The 26,870-nt window shown below is 31.9% G+C and overlaps 1 protein-coding gene across 2 annotated transcripts in view; it reads left to right on the forward strand.

The window, feature by feature from the left end:
- Positions 1–6,913: 6,913 nt before the first annotated feature.
- LOC148610116 (uncharacterized) overlaps positions 6,914–26,870 on the forward strand; it is a 41,221-nt gene continuing 21,264 nt past the window's right edge. Inside the window, exons 1-6 of one of the 2 annotated variants that reach the window (XM_088542215.1) lie at positions 6,914–7,103; positions 11,173–11,220; positions 18,693–18,788; positions 22,687–22,815; positions 25,517–25,744; positions 26,570–26,662. In XM_088542215.1, coding sequence (XP_088398341.1) covers positions 11,194–11,220; positions 18,693–18,788; positions 22,687–22,815; positions 25,517–25,744; positions 26,570–26,662 — 573 coding nt within the window. In that variant the 5' untranslated portion in view covers positions 6,914–7,103; positions 11,173–11,193. The remainder of the gene's footprint in view (positions 7,104–11,172; positions 11,221–18,692; positions 18,789–22,686; positions 22,816–25,516; positions 25,745–26,569; positions 26,663–26,870) is intronic. The other variant, XM_088542214.1, reaches the window with a different exon arrangement.

The raw sequence follows: 26,870 nt of genomic DNA on the forward strand, positions 1-26,870 counted from the left end.
TGCCGCATATCATGAAAGCAAAGTTGACGACCTCTTTGGGGTAATTGAGATCAAAGGATCAGGCAAAACGCGGCGTTCCTTCTTTTGATAAGATCAACTGTAAAACTATAAGAGTAAAGGAATATGTCCGCACAACTTGTTCCAATTGAATCGTTTTCCCTTTACTTAAAAAAGGTACTATTAGATTTTTGAATAATTTTGAATTTAATAAAATAAGTAAAATAAGTAAGACCCTTACTAAAGATTTAAGTCATGTCGTCATGACTAAGATGGTTAGTAGGTTTCCTTTTCATCTATTATCTTACTAACCCCCTAGCCACACCGCATGACAAACCCTCTTAGAAGACTTAAAATATAAGAGTGGTGACAATTTTGCGAGACTTTCTGGATTTAGGTTATATCCTAGTGCATCTGTTGCGTTTCACCATATCAGTTCCTTTTTTCATTAATTAGGGTTAGTTTTAAAATCATATTTTTACTCATTTTCTAGAAAATTCCAAATTCATATAATATATATAATACAGAATATATACAAAGTACCACGTACTTGTATCTACTTTTCCATTTTTGTAGAGTAACAATGATGTATAATCATTTTAATTCAAGTTTAAGTTGAACTCAATAGCAAGTTGAAAAATAATAGATCTTGGTACTATAATAATCCGATAACACATCGTATAAACAAAGAGTAATCAAAAGAATGTAGTCCAGGGACAAAGACCAGACATAGAAAATGGACATACACAACAAAGAACATAAAGTAACTAAAATCATACATACAAAGTAACAAAAGTAAATGAGCAACTATAGACTTATTAATTTTGTGTGGCCTTGAGCTGACATTTTTCATCCCGATGGGGTTGTTGATACTTTGACATATTCACTATATCTATTCTCGTTAAATTATACAAGCAATACCATACTGAACTTAGGCTTCATTAAGACAGGTAGCAAAGTTATTTTGAAAACGAAAATATATCTACCATATTGTGGGAAACTATTTGAAGACTTTTGATCTTCCTGTGTGTTTTATATATACTACATCTGTTAGTGTACAAACGGCTATTAAATTCAATTATGAACTTCCAACAGTTTTCCGGTAGGGGTTGGAAATCACATCGTCTTTTCATTTCCCACCTCGTGTTACACACGCTGTCTTTATCTTAAGTTATGCCATAAGGATTTCATGCATGATATGTACTCTCTGTATTCTTTTTCATATGTAAACCTTCTGCTTTAGTTGCTTTATGTTCTTTGTTGTGTTTTCCTTTGTCCTTGGATTACATTCTTTTGCTTTCCGTTAGAATCTTGGTTCCCTTGATTGCTCTTAACCTATACATAGATGATCCTGGACTTTTGAAATCGGAAACTTCCAGACAAACGTGATAATTTTGGCTTCATAATTGTAAACTTTCCCCTTCTTAGTGGCAATATACCAACATCTCCAGCCTATGAAGTATGCATTTTAGAGTTAATATCACGCATTGGTTTATAAAGACTTTCTTTGTATAGTAGGGATACTGTCATATAAACTACTAACTTATGAGTATATTCAACCTCTGTTGTTATAATCATTACAGAACTTTTGCAGTTGTCATCATAGTTTTATTGAACGATATTTCAGTTGGATTTCACGTCTTACTGGATTGACAGTCCATCGAACTTTTTAGACTTATACATGTCAGTCCGGCTTTTTTATGGGAATTCATATAGCAATTGCTTTAGGTTTTTGTCACAATACTTGTTACTCCCGTAGTGGTATTAATTCAATGTGAATCCTGAAAAATTCGAAAGATCTTTTGGAGACAATCAGTTCAAGACTATTATCTGAATATAATAGCATTAAAACCTATGATTTTTCAACACTGTATACTTCTATTCCCCATACTCAGTTAAAATCCCGACTTATACATCGTTGTTTTTTTTCAAAAAAGATGGTACACCTAGGTACAAATGTATAGTTCTTGGTAGAGATTCCTCATACTTTGTAAGAAATAATTCCAAATCATCTTCCAAATATACAGAGGAAGATGTTTACAAAATGCTGGAATTTTTAATCGACAACATATTTGTCCAGTGTGGTGGACATGTTTTTCAACAAACAGTCAGCATTCCAATGGGAACAAATTGTGCTCCTTCACTGGCTGACCTATTCCTTCAATCTTATGAGGCTGACTTTATAGCTGATCTGATCAGAAAGAAAGAATGTCTTTTGGCTAGATCCTTCAATCTCAGTTTCCGCTACATAGATGACGTATTATCTTTAAACAATCCTAATTTCGGGGATTTGATACCCATCTACCCAAATGAACTTGAGAAAAAGGATACTACAGATACTGTGAAGTCAGTCATATCTTGACCTACACTTAGAAATCGATGATAAAGGAAAACTATTGACCAAATTTTACGACAAACGTGATGACTTTTCATTCAGAATTGTCAACTTTCCTTTCATCTGTGGCAACATCCCTTCGGCTCCTGCGTATGGAGTGTTTATATCACAACTCATACGTTATGCCAGAGCTTGCCGAAACTACGCAGACTTTTTGTATCGCGCTAGAACTCTAACAAATAGGCTTCTGGAACAGGGTTATGTTGCTACAAGATTGAAGTCATCACTACAGAAGTTTTATGGTCGTCATCATGAACTCGTGGGTCGTAATGGTGTATCCATCAGCACCATGAAAACTGATTTATTCAACGGGTCATAATTTTCCTTTCCTCGTTTTTCTACCCCGGACTTGACTTTTTATGAGCCACTCGGTGGGTGTTTCTAGAAAAGCAGAGGACGCTTACCCAACCGGTGCACCTGGTCCATGCTCCCATGCTCCCAATTTCTGTGGAGTCCAAGTTGCTCATTTACTTTTGTTACTTTGTATGTATGATTTTAGTTATTTTATGTTCTTTGTTGTGTATGTCTGTTTTCCATGTCTGATCTTTGTCCCTGGATTACATTCTTTTGATTACCGCTATAACCTTGGTTCCCTTGATTACTCTTCCTAATCTTCAGTGATTAGATCTTATTGTATTGTGTAGTATTGTGCTTCATGTGTTCATGTCTCGACCATGTACTTGGTTTTTCATGTATATGAATTGCGCTTTTATTTAATTCTATAACCTTGTAGCTTTATAGCCATGAAAAACAAAAACTATAAAACTAAAAAGAAGCAAGTCCGAACAGGGACATCACTCATGTTAAAAAGGTTCCAGCCTGGTGAGTCTGCGGACACAGAATTACTGTCAGGATTTCTCTAATAGCTTTACAAAACTCTTCTCATAATGTTTGGTTATTTCTTGTATTTTTTGACGACGTAAGTTAGTATTTTAAGTAGAAAATCATACTCTTCAAGAGTATTCAAGGTTAAGCGTGTCCTATTCCGCCAGCGACACTATACGCGTTACATCTTTCAAACCACATCGGCCGCTGAACAACTTTCGCTTAGATATTACAATTGATTACCATCGTGATTGATATTAGCAACAATATGCTTTTAAGATTTGTTGGCATAACCGAAAAAGAACACAGGGTGATGTTTATTCTTGAAAATCAACTTATAAAGACTTATTTTATGAGAGAAAAAAAAATCCCTGATGTTGTTAAAATCTTGGAACTTCCAGTCGACAATTTTGTGTCGCATTTGGAGGACTTGTGTTCCAGTAGACATTGGAATACCTATGGGAAAGGTGTTCGCCACTATCGGACGATTTGTTTCTATATCCATATGAAGCTGTGTATTTACAAGAGCTACTTCAGAAAAAGATAGCGAATATCCCAGCTCTTCAATTTCAGTTTCCGTTATATATGTGATGTATTATCTCTTCAAGGTATACTTTCATTTGATCTACCCAAATGAGCTTTTACATTAAAGAGACAACTGATACACTTTCTGCTGTTGTGAACAGATTTATGACAAAAGTTCTGAAAGTCACCATGACCCCACTTTATGCACCAACAAACAGCACCGCAGTAGAAGACCACGTGAATCTCAATAGTAGGGGGATAAGTGGGACTTTAACAAATATCGGCGAAATAAAAAAATACTGAATAATAAAAAAGATGAATAATTCAGATACCTTAAAATCCAAGGATATGGCCAAAACGTGAATGAGTCACCAAAGAAACCGAGCAATAATCAAAAGAAAACGTTCGAAAGATAATGACCATAAAACTTTTGTATTGATGACTTCAATCTTGTAACGACATAAGTCTGTCTTAGAAACCTAATTGTATGTGGTCTAGCGCGGTATACAAAAAGTGTGTGTAGTTGCGACAGGCTGGCATAACGTATGTGTTGTGATATGAATACTCCATATGCAGGTCCTGAAGGGATGTGGGTTACAGATGAAAGAAAAGTTGACAATACGGAATGAAAAGTCATGGCGTTTGTCGTGTAGTTTGGTCAGTAGTTTTCCCTTACGATCTCTAAGTGTAGGTCAAGATATTAGGCTGAAATATAGGAATACAGTACATAGACGGTAGATCACAATCATCGTCTTTGGAAGAGAACGAAAGAGGGTAGTACAGATTTATGATTTTCCACTTTCTCTTCTTTGGGGAATGTGGTAGCAATATATAGGTTTTGTTACTGCTTTTTTTCCACGTCTAACCCTGATAACCAACATTGAATGTTGTGTGTTTTGCAGAAAAAAAATGTTGTTACCCCGAATTATATCAGATTTTGACTATCATACCCATCAGAATTTGCAATATTACAAATTGCAAAATACCTTTAACATTTAGACTTTATTCCTTGGAACCTCTCGTTGATGAATTAGGTTTCCTATTTCAGAAGTTTTAGTTTTGAATACTTTCTGTATACAATTAATTTTATTATGATACTGTTGATGAGAGTTTACTCCTTGAAACACGAGTATTTGCAATATATAACATGAATATGATTGGTATTTTTGTAATTATGTGAACATCACGAGTTTAACATCTTCCTATATATTTCATTCTAATGCTGTTGATGAGAGGTTACTCCTTAAAACACATGTATTTGCGATATATATGATTCATGAAAATATTCATATGTGTAATTATCCAATGTGTGTTTTGTGTTTTCTGTTGTAATTCTTTATAATTACATGCCATAGCCATTTAATGTAAATGTGTTTGTGTTAATAAATATTGTCTATATATATTGTCTATTGTCTATGACTGGTATTTTTGTAATTATATGGAAGTCATGAGTTTAACATCTTCCTATATATTTGATTCTAATGCAGCTGTTGATGAGAGGTTATTTCTTGAAGCATGTATACAGCATATTGAATTTTGCAAGTATATGATTGGTATTTTTGTATATATGTTTAACTTTAATTGAAACTGAGTTGTCTTTCTTTTAGTTATAGTCCTCAAGTTTAGGAATCCAGTACAATATGAGGGAAAACTTTCACCAAATAAGAACGACTTATTGTTATTTTCAGAAGCTCTTGATTTTAAAACAAATATATTTGTGAAAAAAAATATATATATCTTTGAATTTTATTTGATTGGCCATATCGAAAAATTGCGATGATCTTAATTTAACTTATTTCCCCGTTACTCTCTATGTAAAGTCAGCATATTTCAAAAATCATTTCGAATAATTATTGGAAATATATATAACATCATGGCGGATTCAAGAGTACCCCCGAAAGAAAGAATATCGTTTAGCTAGATCCTTTTATTTCAGTTTCCGCTATATAGAAAACGTATTATCTTTAACCAAGCTTAATTTTGGGGATTTGATACATCGCATCTACCCCCCCCCCCCCCCACCAAAGTACTTGAGATAAAGGATACTACAGACACAGAAGTCAGCCTCATATCTTGACCTACACTTAGAAATCGATGGTAAAGGAAAACTATTGACCAAATTTTACGACAAACGTGAAGACATTTCATTCAGAATCGTCAACTTTCCTTTCATCTGTGGCAACATCCCTTCAGCACCTGCGTATGTAGTGTTCATATCACAACTCATACGTTATGCCAGAACTTGCCGAAACTACGCAGACTTTTTGTTTCGCGCTAGAATTCTAACAAATAGGCTTCTGGGACCGGGTTATGTTGCTACAAGATTGAAGTCATCACTACAAAAGTTTTATGGTCGTCATCATGAACTCGTGGACCGTTACGGTGTGTCCATCTGCGCCATGAAAACTGATTTGTTCAACGTGTCATAGTTTTCCTTTCCTCTTTCACCTACCCCGGACTTGACTTTTTATGAGCCACTCGGTGGGTGTTTCTAGAAAAGCAGAGGACGCTTAACCTACCGGTGCACATGGTCCATGCTCCCAGTTTTTAGTGGATTTCGACTTGCTCATTTACTTTTTTTGCTTTGTATGTATTGCTTTAGTTACTTTATGTTCTTTGTTGTGTTTGTCTGTTTTCCATGTCTGGTCTTTGTCCCTGGATTACATTTTTTTGATTACCGCTACACCTTGGTTCTCTTGATTACCCATTCTTATCAAATTGAAAAAAAAATGTAACATTTTTGTTAGACATTGAACGATTCTCAATAAGGCAATAAAAGTCATTAAATCTTGATGATAATGCTAAATTTGGCATTTTTTTTATATTAAAACAAGTGAACATGATGCGTATTTTCACCTTTTTCTTAAGAAATAAAATTGGGCCTTGGTTCTCCCACCTTTTTTGTAAAACTTCTAATACGTAAAATAAATCAGCTGTCTGTACATGTTTATAAAGGTTTTTCTCTCGCATAATTATTTGAAATTGAATTATATATGAATGACTATGTCGAATTCATTCCGGATGACGGAATCCGGTGTCGCCTCCAAAATTTTCGAGATTATGTTTTCCCGCCAAATTATCACATGGGTCATTTGTTTACATTCTCTATGGCGATAAGTTCAAAGGCAAAAATGATTTGACATATTATCCCCACATAAGTCTTTAAAAGCTTACAATTCAAAACACGACCCAGTGAATTCTTTTAATAGACACATACACATTCACAAACAATTATATATAAAAGTTCGATTTATTAGAAAATTTTTGTATCGCATGGAAATTTTATGATAGGTGCATGCTGTGTACTTTTCATCTAAACATATTGGGGTGTTGATGCATAAAAGATTTAACACCTTTACAGGTAAGAAACGTGGGCTACTAATTACATGTATTGATTTAATTGTTTAATCGGGTGTTCATTCACCATTATTATAAGGCATGTGAAATTGATTTTACAATTCAGGATCTTACACTGTAAATCACAGCTTGATTGTATATAATTAATATTTTGATTTCATATTGGTGCCAATGCCCCAATCTTGATTTCCACTTAGTATGCTTGATGTTTAAAATCTATTTGTGTGTTCACATTAGCCAAATAAGCCAAAAGATGGCATTTATGGGGATTAATTGTATGCAGTTGATTTGCCATGCACAATTCTGATAACATTTCTAAAGTTACCCTGCAATAATCTTGATACCCTAAATACTTAAGATGAGGCTGCTGATGTTCAAAGAGAATGCTGTTCAACTTATAATCCATGTTACTTATTACTATTGAATATCTGTGTGTGAGTTCTTTCTAATTTTAATTATAACAGGTCAGAGACTTTAAGTTCTTCATAAATTAAACTTTATTGAAAAGGAATGATCATGTTGATTTTTTGTTTGTTGTTGTTTTTTTCCTTAAACCATTGTAGTAGATAAAACAAATTATTTGCTTATATAAATTTTCTCCTTTTTGGGAAGGGTTGCACTCACAGCAGAGAAAATATTATATATTTTTCATTTTTTGGAGCATTTTTATCCCACTAGCAGAAACTGAAATTCAGTACAATTCCTTTTTTGACACAGTTGCTGGCTTATGCTCCAATTTTACTATGGAACATTATTCCAATCCAATATAAAATGCATCTACATGTACAATGTACATCACTTTCATGTCAATAGTTGTTCAAATACTTCCCTATTCATATTACTTAATTCTTGAATATGTAATTATAGCATTGAAAATGAAGGATGTTGATAGAGAAATAAAAATGTTAGTTATTGGTACATTTGTATGATTGCCAGAACTTGGAAGTTTATTCATTTCACAGATGAAAGATAACCATTCATCCTTTTAAAGTAAAAACTGTGTTTAGATCTAAATGTTAATGATGCATATCAAAGCCCAACAGAGTTAGTGGAATAACATTTACCTACAAGATTATAATTCTAATGAAATTTAACTGGTTTTGGTACTAATACATCAATATAAATTAGTTTTAATTCAATCTGCTTTTTTGCATCAAGATTGTTTCTGTTTAGAAGGTTACACAGAAAAGGGACAAAGACAGTTTGGTAAATGGATTGACTGTTGATGATTATGAATCCCCATGGAAGGGTTCTGAAACTTTTTTAAAACAGAAAGGGTGTATGTAGAAAAATAAAAAGGGATCAAGGCTAAAATATGTTCATTTAAATCCAGTTATTCAACAATAAGGTACCAACCCCTGTAACTCTTCCCCCCTCCCTAGACCCACTTTAATGGAAGGGGAATTACAGATTTCAAAATAGATAAAGGGAATACCCATTATACTAATGCCCATTAGGTAGAGATTCACAATTCAGTTGCATGATATAAAATAAGCTCTTTCTTATATTGCATCATTGCTATATGCAAAGTGCTGTGCTATGATTTGAGTGTTTTTTTAATTAAAAATGAGAGTTAATTTACCCCACCCCCACCCCCCCATCCCCCACCCACCCACTCATTTGGAGGAGCTAAATTGAGATCATCGTCAGACAGCCCATCTATCTGTAAGTCCATTACCGTTTTTTGAAGCAGACTTCTCACCATCTATTAGAAAGAATGCTGAGATTTTTAGTTATTGCTTCAGTATGATGACTTGTGCCATGTCTTCTCTTTCCAGGTTTTTACTTGCATATATCTTGCTTACTGTAAATCTTAGTAATTTGCAGATGATGCATAAATTTGACAAAAAGAATTGACTATGGGTATTCTTAGCATGATACAGCATGCAACTTTTTGTTAAATTAAAAGTGAAAACTTAATTTCAAAAACATTTGCATGCATATTACGAGTAATGAACACATTTTAATGTTGTAACATGGATCCTAAAATAGCAATAACTCTACAGTAAACAGTGATTGTATTAACCTTTTTCAAAAGTTTCCTGTCCTCTGTTAGTTATTTTTTATGTTTTGTTTTGTTGTTTTTTTTTTTTGAGAAAAGAACTGTCTAGGGTAAAATGATTTTTTGGTACTGTTAATTTTACTCGTTGACATAATCTATAATTAATGACAATTATTGACAACATATTTGTTGCCTTACTATGTTTTATAAAAATTAGTAGATACCTAATGTAGTCAGCTTTTAATTACATGTACATTTTAATTTAAGGAGGAGTTTAACCAGCTTATCAGTTACTTAATTCATTGACCTAATACTACATTAGACATAGGAAGGTTATTATTGAAATTCAATACATTAAACAGTATGGGTTTGTCACACTTAATTGACTAATTCTTTAAGCCAATAATCTGCATAATCTGTAAGACCATGTAATTGAAAGTGTCAATTTTATTGAAATTTTGACATGCAGCATTATAATTCAGGAAATTTTTTTATTGAAATGAAGTTCAAGAGCAGGGGCTGGAAGCCATGCTTTAGCGTGCTTCATGCAAATATGTCTAAATGAAAACATTTTAAAACAAATCATAATTTGATAAGTCCAATACAATAATCAACTTATTTTTATGGCCCCTCATTGAAGACCCAAGATTATCAAAAGGATACTAGAGGATAATTGCTTTTTGTCTGTCTGTTTCCACACTATATCTGGGGTGTTAAATTTAAGTACTTCTCCGTCTAAGAATTTGGCAAAATATGTATACAGTATGGCACATGAAGAAAAACTACATGGAAATTTTATTGCATTATCCAATTAACCTCAAGAAATAAATGTCAAAGTGTTTGTAAAGTTTGCCTTTTTAAGATATTTATAGGTCAAATTTAGTTGAAATGCACTACGGAAAAAATGGTGGGAAAATTTTCCAGCACTTTTTGCTTATATAAGCAGTCAAAAAATATATAAACCAATGCTTCTGGATAAATTTAAATAGCTTTTAAGTTGTTTTCTAGATGTATTGATTTTATTTGAGGCAAAAAAGACCAAACATTGAGACATATGATGTACCTGATTCATACAGAGAATTGTTCTTAAAATATCAGAATGGAATGGAATCTCAGCAGCATATAAAGCAGAAAAAGTACAAAATGTACAAATATGTACAATGTACCTATGATTTTTTAAATTTATTCTTTGGACTTTACACAGAGAAAAAGAAGGGGTAAATGTTTTTGTATTTTTATGAAGACTGTTATTTAAGCTTTGTTTATCATAATAATTAACTTATTTCTGTAACATGCCCCAATGATTTCTAATCTTTGTTTTTGTGCTCAAACTGTGAAAAAAAAGTATGTTAAAAATTTTGCTTTGGTTCTTATTTTCATCATGCAAATGTATGTAATGAGAATAGATATGGTGAAAATATAAAAGAGACATTATCCTTCAATGACCAACGATGAAACCTCACACCACAGAGCAGGTACAGAGAGGTATACAAAGGTACAGGAAAAAAGTTAGTGAAAACCAAACAGAGACCTGAAATTCCTGACTTGAATATGTAAAAGAGACAATATCCGCACCAGGATGAAAATGTCAATCATATTTTTTTTCATATAATATATGGCAGGTTATTTTGGAGGGTGTAAAACTTGGCTATTTTGAAAAAAGTATACAAAAAATTTTGGCGTTTCTAATTTTGGCCAATGATGATTAAGCCCAGAGTTCATAGTACACAGAATTTATGTTAGTAATTTTAGACAGACTGTTGAAATAGGCCAAAATAAGCACCCCATGAAAATCTCCCTCTATAATGTTTGTCAAAAACCTGTCTAAACCAGACCCTTTTTTTTTGTTATTGTACTTCTTGTTGTGGTGTATTTTTTTCACAAAATGCACAATCTGCAGTTGGTTGTAAAAGTACATGTAAGTACCTGTGAATATTCATATAACATGGTAATTTTCAACATATCACAAACTTAAATACTAATGATTTGAGAACTAACTATTGGGAAAATAAGTATGATAACAATACCTTATATTTTTGCATTTGGTAAGAATTTTGCTTTTATTTTTTAGATGAGGTTGTAAGAAGGGAAGATGGATATAGAACAAATCGTTTCTGAGGTAGGTTGGCATACCCTTAACCTTAGTCTCCCTTTTTTCTGGATCCACCCCTGCTTAACTATTCATGTACTTAAAACTTCATAATGTTTTTGTCATATGACCAACTTCAAACATTTTTACAAAGCTTTTCTACTGTCTACTAGTTCATGGGTTAAAACTAGTGCTGGTCTGAGGTCCAGGACCCTCAATTTCTTATGCACGACCATTGAATTTTTTTTTTTACTTAGGTCCCGGACTTACCCTACCTTACCTTTCCTGTTATTGAGAACCTTTCTCTCGTTTTGTGGACCTTTTATTTAGGATGCAAAAATTTCCAAGACCTTTCGCTTTTGAAAATTAAAGTTTGAATCCCTGTCAGTATGGGAAACAGACTAGTGATTGTTGGTTCATGTAAGTACCATGCAGCCTTATTCATAATACTGTGAAAGTACTTCAATTCATTGGTACCAATTTTCATGGATTAGGGATGAAACACAAGTTCGTGGATTCTTGAATTCATGATTTTGAGGTTTTCAGTATACACATCAACGGAAAACTCCTTTTTGTTGGTTACCAAATTTCGTGATACTTTTCAATTAATAATCAAATAGAAATGATTTCAATGATTTGTTTACATTTCCCTGTACAGTTTTAAGTGCTAACCATCTCTGAAATAAAATAAGTTATAGACATTAAAGTTACAGGGGCTTACTCCATACTTGAAAATTAAGGAAAGGTTTTATAAATTTGCTGACCTTTTTTTTTTCTAAGGATAATAGCATTACTGTTTAACATAAGCCTTGAGCTGTAGCCTGTTTACTGTGATAGATTTTCAGGATTTCCATTATAATTAGAAGTTTAATTATTAGGACACAAATTATACTAAAAAATTCTTCAGATATACAGTTGTTGACAGAATTTCCGTAAGAGGCTGGAATGGTAAATTATTTCTATTGTGGCTGTGGACAGAATTTCCTTAAGAGGTCGGAATGGTAAATCAGTTCTATTGTAACTTGGTCTCATTTATAATCCAAATTGGCTAGACCAAATGTCTTGTAATAAATCAGATTTTACGTTTTCATTGAATGGGAAAATGGAACTGTCAATGTTTCAGGCCAGGTAAATAAGCAATCTTTACCGGACAGAATGTCTTATAGGGACATTTTGGCCCAAGTAATGGTCATAGCAATCTGATTGTCAGACACCGTGAATTATTTTGCATAGTCTGGTCAATTTTTTTATAACATTTGTGAATTCTTTTCTTTTAAGCAAGACATTTTTCTGTAATGTTTTTCCATTTGAATTGTTATTTTTAGTTTTGAGTAGGATTTTTGCATGTACCTGCCAACTTTTGAAATCTCAATTGCGGGCATTTTCAGGAGGTTGAGTAATGTAGGCATAATGTTCTGATACTTTTATATGCCTGTCTCACTAAGAGTGTTTTTATGCTATACAGCTGTCTGTCTCATTTGCTCGCACTTTTATCTGATAACTCACAAACAGTTTTGTCTGATTTCATCAATTTTTTGTACAATGGTAGTCATCAGCTTTCTTTTGTTTTTTTTTTTCTAATTTTGTATTCTGAGAACTTGAAACTAAAAAAAAGGTGAAATACACTCTGTAAACCATGAAATTTTCCCTGCAGTTTTATTTTTAAGTTATTTTCATGGTAAGACCCTGTGATGAAAATTAAACTGTCATGAGAGTTTTCTAATCTGATTTCTAGAATAATTGCAGTAGTTTGGTTGCAGAAATCACAAAAAGAAAAAAACATAGCAAAAATATATTCTGGTTAACAGTATCATGTGCTTCAATGCAGAGATTTATTTACAATACATAAGATACTGTAGTTTTTCTTTTGTACACATGAGCTTAAAGTGAATTTTGTGCATCATATCATACACTTTCCTATATTTTATACTTACTCAATCTATGTGGTAGATTTAATTAAAACTACCAGATATATACAACAGAAAAATGAAGACTAAAGACCAAAAAAGGTTTACCAGGGCTATTTATGTTTTAAAAGGTGTAATTACATATGACTTAACATGTGCAACATTATGTTTACTTGCAGCTTATTTGAACCTTTTCATATTTATTTAAGATGTTTGGCAGTGAAGTAGCTAGGATTCCATTTTGGGGATGTAAATAAAATGTGTTAATTGAATTTTTTGTCAAGTTTTCCTGTGGTTTTGTCGGTTTTGTGATAATATTTGAAATAGACATAATGTAAATTCAAACTTTTCGATTTATTTTCTACCATGAAGTACTTTTCTCAAGATGAACAAACACTGAGAGAATGAAACTACACAATGAGAAGTAATGATTTGTTCTAGTTTGACCTTATATTGTAGAGAGTTATAACAAATTCTTTTGTGTCTTTCAAATTAGCTTGATATATATACATACAAACATATACAAGAGCTAAGTCAACAGAAGTATAATTTTTTACCATAAACCTAGGCACAAATACATTTAAATTTTTATCGGACAATTGTCCCATATCTTTAGATATTACCGAATTACAAGATTAAAATGTATAATACAAGCATAGAAATTATATTGACCAATTATGATATACAGAAAAAAAAAATTGAGTCTATAGGTTCAATTAATTGGAAATTTTTAATCTATTTTGACAGTCCTAAACACAATTAAGAAATATTTTCTTTTATCATCATTGTTTGGACATTTAAATGGTTAGTCCATTAGAGTTTCTAGTTTTATAGTTTACATTTGTACCTACATGGATATTAACGTAGCTCTATCATTTCCAAACATTTCTGAAGAAGTAAACTTTAATTATGTGTGTCCTTGAATTGAACTGATATATTTGTAGGTAAAAATAAACTGTTAAACCCCGTCATCATTCAATTTTATTATTATAAATATTCTTATTTTCCTTGTGCATTATATAATTTCATTTCATTTTTTGCCTATTTCATGTATGGATGCTTTTATTTTGCTCAGAGATTTTCAATCATCTTTAAACCTTATTGTGATTGTACATGCACCTGGACCATGTTTGAAAGCTTGCCATAAAATTGAGTTAATGTAAGATATCAGGGAAAATAATGTTCCCCCCCATTTGGAAGTTATTATTGGTGTTAGGGGCTTCACATTCATATCTTTTGTTGAAACAGGAAAACCTCACTATTCATACATGTAGTATATGCTATTACTTAGTTGTTTTTGTCCCAATACAAGGAAACCTGTTTAAACAAAATGTTTTGTTTTTTTTAAGTCTCTTCATATCAATTTCAATGTATTTTGAACCTGGAAAAACAAATCACCTTTTATACTAAACTAATCAGTCCAGATTTCTATAGTCAAAAAGGGGTTCAGTTTCGACAGGTTTCAAATACTTTTAACAGTTACACAGGCAAATATTTTTCATGTGAAATTCATGTTAATCAGGCTTCACATGAAATTCGTGTGAAATTCACATGAAATTAACATGATTTTCACGAGAAATTCACTATACACGAATTTCATCTGAACATTTTGTGTAAATTTCACGTGAAGGCTCCATTCACCCAAATTTCACGTGAACTCTCTCACTTAGTTTATTTGCTCAATTCAGGTGAAAATCATGTGAAATTCGTGTGAAAATCACGTGAAATAATTTTGCCGGTGTAGTCATTACTAAAGGAAAAGTGATTAGTATTCATTTTGCTAGTTTTTCATTTATCAGTATTTTATTTATGAACTTTATGAATCTATTCACCAAGTTCAAGATTTTGATTATCACGTATTATATACTACAGCATCCTTTTTGAACCCATGCAGAAATGAGTGAGATGGAATGAGTTAGTGATGTGTTTCAGGATCAGGTGGTAGTAAGTGGGAATTTGTTCATTGGTATCATCATAGGAAACTCAGGGTTGTATCTGTCACAGACTTCTCTGATGGAGGAGTAGACAAAATGACACTGGGTTTCAGAGGATGAGACTAGAGGAGTACTTTAAGTTTCAATGGATTTTTTTAGGGGTTTTACTCAGATCTGTTAACCCACCCCCTTTAGGAGAACGACTTCTTATTTTTGAGTTAATATCCCTCTTTGAGAGAAAGTCTCCCATGTGGAAGACACAAATCTCCCTCTTTTCCAAATTTCTCCTTTTTTCGATCAAGCTAAATCTTCCTCTTAGAAAAGATGAAAAGAGGAAGATATCCCTCTTTGAGCATTCAAAAGGTTAACAGGTATGGTTTTACCAAACCACAAAAACTATGAAAATTGGAACTTTAAATCAGTATGACTTACATAGTAATGTTTTGTGTTGATTTTTACAGTTGTTGTGTTGTTTTCAAATTTAATTTTTTTGTTATCCCACTGTACTAAAAAGGTTTAGGAAAATGAATCAACTAATGTACTAATCTCCACTGTATTACCTTTCCCTTATTAGAAATTTAATTAATTATACATTTGTTGGATTGTCCTTGTTTTGGTGTGAGTCTTAATTAGACACCACAGTCCTGGGGCAGATCCAGAAAATTATAAAAAAGGGGGATCCAAGTTTTAATATTTTTCATTTTTACCCACAGTTTGCTCATTTGCTTTTGTTACTTTGTATGTATGATTTTAGTTACTTTATGTTCTTTGTTGTGTGTGTCTGTTTTCCATGTCTGGTCTTTGTCTCTGGATTGCATTCTTTTGATTATCGCCATAACCTTGGTTCCCTTGATTACTCTTTGCATAATATTAACCTATTACATTTTTGATTCTCTATTTTATACACTTCAAATAGAATTTTGATGGATATGAATAAATATAATTTATTCAACTTACAATTTATTCAACTCCATTGCTTTATGTATGGTTCTCTAGCTTTAAATATGAAAAAAACTTTAGTGTCTGCAGTACTGTTTTGTTACATGGAATAGTTTGTCTGTCTGTCTATCTGTTATTGTTTTGTCTGTCCGTCATTACATATGATTAAGAAACGGTCAATATTATCTTCTCTAATTGTTCAATCATTTGTTTCCAACTTTGTTAGTATTAATAACGGGAAATTTTGTAGTTTCTTCAATGGGTATATGTTAAAAGGAGATGATTCATCATGAAAAATAATTTTTGCAGGTACTTTTGTTCTCTTCTTTTTTTTTTTTGTCTGCTGGGAAAGAAACTGTAGAAAATACATGGACTATTTCCTGGGAGTAAACTTATTTCTTAATTATACAAAATTCCCAAAATGTACATTGGATATTAGACTTATTGATATCCAAATCACGAGATACCCAGCAACAGATTAGGATAGACTTTGGAGAAGGGTTACCCCAATTATAGATTTATTTCTAAACAGACACAGATTCTTTGCAACTCGAACTTTTCATCAAATATATAATATTTTGACACCTCACCAGGTGAGAGCATTTATGGTATTACCTGAGTGACTTACCTGTATTCACTTCAGATTATATGATATTATTTGATATATATTAGTTTTAGTAAATAGGATTAGATTTCTACTTTGAAGTACATTTTTGTGTTTTAAATTGATGTGATTTTACAGTGGAAAGTGTTAGACACATGAACTGTTGGTAAGAACTAGGTTTATATTATTTTAGGAATATTTTAGACCCGAACTATACTGGTATGTATATGTTACTTACAAACAGATTGGGCTTATAATTGATGCTACAAGTGAAGAGTACAGAATTTACAAATAGAGTGATTCAGATTGGTGGCTCTTTAGAGAAATTCATGTTGGGTCAAAGACTGAATCATATGCAGCGCACCTTAATAATAAGAAAGCTAACTTGGTCAGTTTTTTTTCCCTCACAAATAGGATAAAATAACCTGTTTGACATGTTATACCTCAAAAATTCAATATATGTTTCATGAGAAAAAGAAACAAAATTATATATTTTTGCAAATTTAATAAGATTACACATCGCAATATAGCAACTTTTGTTCAAAAACCTTTTTTTTCCTTTTTTAGCTCACCTGGCCAAAGGCCATGTGAGCTATTGCCATCACTTGGCGTCCATCGTCGTCATCATTAACAATTATACAAAACTCTATTAGAATTTAACTTGGTATGAATGTTTCTTGGGGTATACTGCATAAAACTGATGTGGTGATTTATGATTTGTCAAAAAACATGGCCGCCGTTACTAAAAATAGAACATAAGGGTCAGACAGTAGTTTTTCGCTTATATCTCCTAAATCGTTAGATTTAGCTGAATTCTGATGGGATGAAAGTGTTCAGCATGATGAGATCTATCTCTGGTCAAATTTTGGTTTATTCCGTTAAGCCATTTTTCATCGATTTTTGCTATTTTTAATGTTATTTCTTTACAAAATCTTCTCCTCTGACACTACTTGACCAATTGAAACCAAACTTGTATGACTGTTCCTTGGGGTATACTGCATAGAACTGTTGAAGGGATTTTTGATTCGTCAAAAAACATGGCCACTGTTACTAAAAATAGAACATAAGGGTCAGTCAGTAGTTTTTCACATATATCTCCTAAACCGTTAGGTTTATCCAAATTCTTTCAATAGCTGAAATGATCCATATTATTAGGACTACAAAAGTCTTCAGACTCTTTGTAAGAGTTATTGCCCTTGAAAAGGAAAAAAATTACTCTTTTTTTTTTTAATAGTTTTCAGCCAATATCTTGAAAACTATGATAGATTGAAAGAAACTTTCAATTGTTGAAAAGATCTTGTGATAGTCCTACCAAAGACTTCTTAAGTCAAAATTGTTGGACAACTTCTTGTTTAATTTATTGCCTTTGAAAGGCAAAATTCAAGAAGGTGGGCGATTCAGGCTCCTGGGAGCCTCTTGTTTTTTTAACAATTGGTTGATGGCATTAAAGGGTCAATTTTCATCGGGGAAGTGACTTATTGAAAGTTGTTGTTAATGAAGTAGGAAGTGCATATTCTATAAAAAAAAATGTCAGAAAAAAATGCTTTGCATGTGAAAAATGAATCCATTTTTGGGTATTTACTACAAATTTGGTTAGCTATTATACTCTGAATAGGAGAGTGGCCCATCCCATCATTTTTTCTGATGGACGTTCCAAACTTTTACTGAGAGGTTTAGTTTAGTTTTGGTAAACATGTTTTCCCCTCGATTTGTAATCTAGGCTTTTTCAGCTAGTATTTATACACAAGAACATCTGAAGAAACTTCATCTTCAGTACATGGGATCTGGATAACTTTCGCTATAATAATTCTCAAGAATTAAACAGAAAATAAACCCATGAAGATTTCTTTGTTTAATTTGTCATCTGGCCACAAAATTAACACCCATGTGAAATATTTGACAAAGCAAATCACAAAATTAACACCCATGTGAAATACTTTACCAAGTAAATCACAAAATTAATACCCCATGAAAATTTCTACCTTCACAGTAGTATAGGTTAGGCCATGACTGAAGCAAGAATGAATTATAGGATATTGTACTCATGGTTTATTTAGAGTCTTGATGAATGAAATTGTTTTATACAGATATGATAGACAGTGACATATTATTTTTCAGTTAAAGTGTGCAATACGGAATAAAGATGAAGTGAGAGTACAGAATCTTATTGGACATATACATGATAGTGCTGTTATAAAAGCTATTGACGAAAAGGTAATGTACAGCTTACTTCAAACAACATTAAGTTGTCCCCCTTTGCAACCTGTTTTAGGGACTTAGAAATGCTAGGTGTCCATCTTTGCTAGCATCCTGGCATCTCTCTTTTTATCCATGTGTAGGACAGTCAAACCTTATGAGCACTCAACCAATTTGGATAAAATTTATACTAAAGGTTGCTATCTACATTTGTAAACATCTTGGAAAAGTTTGAAAATCATTATTAGAGACAAGCTTTTGAATAATGGTTTTTATACGAATGCAAAATTTTTTTTTCAGTTGTATGATGTCACCCTGTCAGCATCGTTGTCATAATTGTTGCCATTGTTGGCCTCCATAAACTTTAGTATTTACTTTTTTTTGGAAATAAGGACCTAAAAGAGGGAAGATAGTTGTTAGCATTAGCATTGATAGAAATTAAATTTGAAAATCCTTGCCTGTGAATTTCAATCAGATTTCAGGTATCTCTTGGGTCAAAGGGGACACACCTATAAAAATTGACTATAAACTTTTTGTTCGATTTCGATAAAAAGATTTTTTATTGGATTTCATATGAAAATCCCTGTTTGCATTTTTCAGTCCGATTTCAAATATCTCTTAAAGGTTTCAAGTTATCAGGGGTCAAAGTGGACATGCCAAAGAAATTGACTTTTTAACTATCTGTTGGATTTTGATAAAAAAAAAAAGAGTTATTTAATTGGATTCCACATAAAAAATCTTTGCCTGCAAAATTCAAAGTGATTTCAGATATTTCATACCGTTTTTGAGTTATAAAGGGTGAAAGGGGCCACACCCCAAAAAATCAAGTTTTTATTTTTGGCCTGATTTCTAAGTTAGAATCCAAACCAGTTGTTGTGTCCATAATGAACAATAAGTCCCTATGCTTAAGTGTGTCAAAAACTAATATTGTATCCACACTTGCCACAACTCTTCAACCACTGCAGTCATATCATGCTGCACTCCGCAAAGCTATTGAATATTATCTTAAGTGAACATTTAGGTTCTTAAAATCAAGAATCTTTGGTATAATAAATTACATTTGGACAATACTTATCAAATCTCATACATTGAATTTTTGTTCACAAGTAAAAATTTTGTACTCAAAGTGACCAGGATTTGATATTTTCTGATACCAATACTGCCATTACATATTATAGCATGTACAATGGTGATGTTCAGGAGATAGAGTTGGTCTTGATTAAGTGTAAGTGTTTGTAAGAATCAGGCAAAATGGGAAAAATCAGAAACATGCATCTCAAAACTCCCAACGATCTGATAATGCAATATCACTCAAGGATACTTTCTTTTTTGAAAATACCATTATTTAATCTTTGCATCACTGACTTTGCTCAGAATTTTTTCAACAGAATGTTAGAAAATGAGGTTTTTTGACAGAGTTATCTGTCCATGAAATGTTTATTTTCAGTGCATTTCAGTGAAATTAGAACTCATTGCACCAACATGATATGGAAAATAATTTTTTCCTTGATTCTGATGGTACAAATAGTCAAATTACACTATCAAAATGATTAATTTTTTCATACCATATTTCACCCACTGCCTGATTCTTACAGAGACTGACAATTAAATTACAATCGTGTGATTAATTACCTCAGATATTTACAATTGAAAAGCAAGTTTGAAGCTTTATATCAAACCATTAGTATTTAGATATGTTGTCAATTGTCAAACTATCTTAAGTAATTCATCAGGTGATTGTCATCTGAACATCATCATTGTATATGCTGTAAAAAAAAAATTCATGATATGATTCAGAACCCGGTAAAGTTTTTATTCATTTTGTTCATAGCTGATATTTATGTCATGTGTCTGATGGCATGTCAACATGTATCTTAGTTGTATTGACACTTCTATCTCCTGGGAATATGATTTAAGAATGAGTATCCTAGATTTTCCACTATTGTAAGTTATTTCAAACCTCCAACCCACGACTTTTCTATGTAATCAATATATTGTGATTTTGCCCTCGACTTTTTCTATTGTTCAAAATGATATTAACATTGATCACCAAACAAAGCAGTCCATTATTGCTAGACAGTTTAGGATTGATGTCACCCTACGTTTTGTAAGGAAAATCTTTTGGCTATAAATTAGTCAATTTTAGTTTGCTAAGAGATTAAATGGACTCTTACATGCATTTCATTTTGTCTATGTTTTGTAAGCATGCAAGTCCATTAGTTTTGTAGGAAGTTTTTAATTGTTTTTCCATGGTGATAGAGTGTTTTAAAATTGAATTCACGAAACTGAAAAAAAAAATCTCTTGTTATTTCCAAATACATAAAACTTTGGCCTCACAGCCTTTGTCAATAATTTTTTTTTAATCAAAGAGTTTATTTTTTTACTGCCAACAAAGTATTAAAGGGGTGTATTTGTTTTTGGTCTGTATGTCTGTTCCTTCAATCTCAGGTTTTTGTTAGCATTGAAATATGCTTCTTTTATAGTGAAGTCATGTTGCAATGATATAATTGTGATTAATCAAATACTTTCCAAAATATTATTTTTTTTGTAATAGAAATAGACACAATTTATAATTCATTACTTAAATCTATATAAAAGGAAGATAACTCATCAATCTGACAGACTGTAATATACTTCAAAAACATAGGAACATGTATATTTGGCCTTTTTAGGTACTGAAAGTATTAAACTATTAAGACTGTATACATAGATTTGTTGTTAATGATTCACATTGTAGACAAATTCATCTCATACCCTTACAGAGCAACTGGTCCATGCTCCCAGTTTCAAGTGGAATCTAGGTTATCCATTTACTTGTGTTTCTTTGTACATGTTGTTTTAGTCATGTTCTTTGTGGAGTGTGTCTGTTTTCCATGTCTAGTCTTTATCCTTGGATTATATTCTTTTGATAACCATTTGAATCCTGGTTCCCTTGATTTCAGTTCTGTATATCCTTAAGGGTATATGATTTAGAATATTTATTTTAATGGCAGTTCAATACTGATCGTCTGATTAAGATACCAAGCAAAGTTCAGAAATGCTTATGACAAAATTTAAATGTTGAGCTTAAAGCTGAAATAATAATGTATAGAGAGGTCACAGCTCATACTGACCCCCTTTTTTTCTCATAATACCCCAGACTGATAGTGAAACCTTTTCAGGTTAAAGTGTTTAACATTTGTTTACATAGTCTTTTCTTTATCATAACAAAACAAAATTCTAATCAATTCAGATTAATTTTGAAGCTGTATTTCACAGTCAATTCAATAAAATTTCTAATCTCATTCAATTCAGAAGTCAGTTTATTGTGTTTGTCCAATATCATTGACAAGTCCGGACTGAGATTCTAATATTGTTTTTAAAGTTTGTAATGATTTTATTCTTTTGTAGGTTAGAACAATGAAAAAATATCAATATTTAATGAATTAAACATGATAGCAATGGTCCTTTATCCCGATGAGCTTTTAAGTAGCTGCCTTTGTAAGAATCATGCAAAATCTGAAAAATGTGATACACTACAAAAAAAGGCTACATATTTTTATTTTTGTAATTAAATTGTTTTATGGGTCTATACTATGAAATGTGTAATTATTTATTCAAATCTGCCTGCTCTTAGGAGATAATCCAGTAGATTCTATTGTATTTGAGAGATTTACAGAGTTATCTCCTTCAATTTTGAAATCTACAGTGCATTCTATATAATTTTTATCTCCTAAGAGCACAGGTTATATGAAAAACCACATATTAATTTCTGTTTAATATGACATTTCAAACAAAATATAAAAAATAAAAATATGTAGGCTTTTTACCCATGAATCACATTTTGCATGATCCTTAGCTGGAGTGCTACTTAAATTCTGAAGTGCTTTTTTAACCTTGTTGCCTTTGTAATAGTGTGAGAATATTTTGATTTCAGTTTTACAGTACAGTTGTCGACAATTCAGATAATCAGATTGACCCCATTAACTACGCTATAGAATTCCGCACAGAGAAGATAGCAATTTATCTCGTAGAGAAATCATTTCCAACAGATCGACTTTATCAGGTTTTTATGGAATTTTGATAGTAACTCTTTCTGTATCTGTCTATTTAATGCTTATTGTGTTGGGTTTTATCCTATTTTGATGAATATGCATTGAACTTATATGTTGTGAGATGTAGCTAAGACGTTTAAAGTGCGGGATTTAATTACACGGCATTTTGATTTAAGTCTTTGGTGACAAACCTCACACTTGTTGATATATATTACATACCTGAGGAGTTCCGATTGGTAATTAGAGTGATAAATACATGTCAGGTAAAATTTTTATATTCTTTTCACCTTCTATTTTTTTAACTGAATTGTGCGTTAAAATTGCTGTCTATTTTTTGAGACTTCAAATGGCTTGTACTTGTCAAACCTATTATTAGATTTTCAATGGTTTTATTCAGTAGTATTATTTAATATATTAAATCATTAGATATCATTGATCAATACAATTATTATATTAAATACCCAGAATTTAATATTAAAGTACTCAAGAAAAACTTTAATGGAGTACATAATAACTAACAGTACAAAAGAAATTAGCCAGACAAATATGTTGATATTACTGCTGTATGTTCAGTTGTGAAAACTGTAATGTCCTTGAATTTTATTCCACTGTTACGTTAAAATAAAAGGGCACAGGTAGCGCTCTTTCAACCTTTTGATATGCCTCTCTGATCTTCAGAAGAATATGGAGCAACTGACATTTCCATCCAATAACCTCTCATTAGGTTCTATTCACATTGAAAGGGTAATTTGAAGCATGGTATAATAATGTATGGTATTCACCTGTGATTTTTGGGTGTATGAAATCGCCTGAATTCAATATTGAAACGTTGAAGAAAAACTTCAAGGGGTTGGGTTCTAAAAATGTGAATAAGTAATTGACCCAACAAATATGTTGATATTACAGCCTGGTCTCAAACTGGAATATTTGAGATGTCCTATAGTTGTAATCCTGATCCCAAGCTGGCCTGAAATATGCAGCCTCATTTCCCTGCACCTAATAAGAATAACAAAAAATAATTTCAGTCCAATAAACTTTGTTTAGTTCTTATTTACACTGGAACTCTAATTTGAACCAAGAAATAGTTTCCCTATGATTTTTGTTCAACCTGCTTAGGATGCCCTTTTTTGTAATGTTGTCCCCTCTCACATAAATTTCTATCTGGAAAATTGTATTCTGTGTTCTTCTTTTTTTAGTACACTTATCAGCATATTGAGTAAACTTGAAGTTAGGTCATATCCAATTCATGCTTTAGAATTTCTTCATTTGCATAATGTTTTACAAAATATAATTCAAATTCAATGCTTATCAAATATGAATGCAAATCTGTAAATGCTTTTACATGTAATGGCCATTCTAATGCCAATTTGTTCTAATTAAACTGAAGTCAAATATTAAATTCAAATTTTTTTTATTACACATGTATAATAAAATCGAATATTTAAGTGAATAATGCCTATGGGTAAGTTATTGTAAGAATCAGGCAAAATGGGAAAAATCAGAAACATGCATGTCAAAACCCTACCGATCTGAAAATATAATTTCACTCTAGGATGCTCTCCTGATTTCAATAGTCCATAACTTGATCACTGAATTTGCTCAGAAATTTTTCAATAGAATGTTAGAAAAATGTGGTTTTTGACAGAGTTATCTGCCCTTGAAAAGTTTATTTTCAGTGCATTTCAATGAAATTTTAACTCAATTTACCAAGTGATATTGAAAATCTTGTCTTTTTTTCCTAGTTGCTGATGATGTAAATAGTCAAATTAAACCTTCAAAATGGTGGATCTTTCATACCATGTTTCAGCCACTGCCTGATTCTTACAGAGACTAACACATAAGTAAAGTTAGTCAAGAATGATTAAATTCACATTGGAATTCATATTCTAAAATTGGTACAATGCTACTTGATCTGAATTATAATACTGTGAAAGTACTATCATTGCCTGTGCGGTTACCAATTTTCATGGTTTTCATGGTTAGGCCAAACCTCAAAATTTGGTTCCAAACAAAAAGGAGAATCACATTGTTATGAAGAATGAAAACCTCAAAACCAACGAATTCAAGAATCCACGAATTTCTGGTTCTTCCATAATCTATGAAAATTGGTATCCACGAATTAAAGTACTTTCACAGTATTGAATCAAGTACATAGTTTTTTCAGAATGCAATTTGGACACCATTTGATAGCTAAGTTAATTACAATTCAAACACCAACAATATCATGATAGTGTATTTACCCAATGCAAATTGATAATTCAAATCAGGTTTGAATTACATGAGACAATTTTAAGGAATTTGATTTTCAAGCTACAGGCATGGCTGAAATATTGTTCTAAGTTAAAATTATGCACAATAATGTTTCTAAATAAAGAAATTTATAACATGTACCAAGCTTTATGAAATTGGGAACAAAGTTTACCATAATATATGGCTTAATTTTCTTTTGCTTAAATGCAGAACATAATTTGTTACAATTTGCCCTTTAAATTAATTTTTTCAGGATATAAATGATTTTTTTTAACATGCATCTTATATTCTCAATGTTGGCCACTTATTGTAGGCAATTAGGCAATATAGTATTCAGTGAAGCAAACCGATTCTAAGTTGAGTGCTCTTTTCCCCTGACATGATGTGTCAAATTTACTATTGAAACTGCCTGAATCTAATGTGACTATGTACAGTACTTATCAGATTACATATTCTTTACAGCAACAATCTCTTCAGTGTGACCAATGGTGTTATTTTGACCACGGTAACGATCGATGTCCTTCAAAATGGGATGCTGCCGATAATGCAGGCTATGCTGGATTTTATAATTTGAAAAATTTAATCGAGGGAATAAGGACCGGAAAACGAAAACCAGGGGAGGGAATTACCTCACCATTCATACAGGACTCCAATAAAACAGAGAAAATGGAACCTGTGAAACAGGAAAAGGTATGGAGTCTTTATGGTGTCATTTATTTTAATGATGCATGGAAAAGATTGGTATTTGTTTAATTTGTGTCATCATATATATGTTATCAGATTCTATATCTCAAGAAATACACTACTGTCAACACAAATTTTTTAATTTCTCCACTTTCAAAAATTGTCTGTAATTAACTTCCCGTGTCTTTAAACCAAGGTATATTTAATGGTTCTAGCAATTCAATAACATTTCAGTAAATGACAGAACAAAAAATACTGAAAACTACTGAAATGGAGCAATTTTATCATGTTTTTCATTTTGGTGGAGTCACAGTGGAGGACATGAGTGACTCCACTGTGAAGAGTGGTGAAATTCCTCAAAAAGTGGCACAAAGCTTTAAAAAAAAATGCTTAAATTTGAAAACTGTGACATCAGGAAATTTTAGGCACTTTCATATGAGTCACCATAAATTACAACTAATTACACACTTATAATTTTTTGTAAACTCAACCACAGATCTTTAATAAAGTAACACAAAATGAAGACCAAGTATTGAACATTGTTGCCTGGTAATGATGTTGCATGTTCTTTAATTAAGCAGAAATAAATCTTATTAATTTTTCATTAGGAGCTATATGGAATGTAGTACAACTTTATAGATTTTATCTTTACCAATTAGTGGTATTCTTTCCAGATATCATTTGAGATTTTAGTATCAAATTACTTTATTTCATGTCTATCTATTATTTGTAAGAAGCTGAACATTTTATTTCTAATCCCTGATATTGCTGAAAACTTAATTTCTTACCTTCCGGGTGGACCTCTTATTCCTATGCCTCTTTCTTTTTCAGCAAGGAATGCCAATTTACCAGATACAGAAAGTAAAGGATGTAGAGGATGCTAGAAAGGTCCTTGATGATTATGGCAAAAATTATGTTTCTAAGGTATACCATTTCTTTAATCATACACATATTTGTCCATTGTGGTGGACGTGTTTTTCAACAAACGGTCAGCATTCTAATGGGAATAAATTGTGCTCCTTTACTTGCTGACCTATTCCTTCACTCTTATGAGGCTGACTTTATAGCTGATCTGATCTGAAAGAAAGAATATCGTTTGACTAGATCCTTTAATCACAGTTTCTGCTATATA

Source organism: Perna viridis, chromosome 8 (assembly GCF_037379345.1).
Source record: "Perna viridis isolate PV_CMFRI_1.1 ecotype Kerala chromosome 8, ASM3737934v1, whole genome shotgun sequence".
Taxonomy (NCBI): Eukaryota; Metazoa; Mollusca; class Bivalvia; order Mytilida; family Mytilidae; genus Perna; species Perna viridis.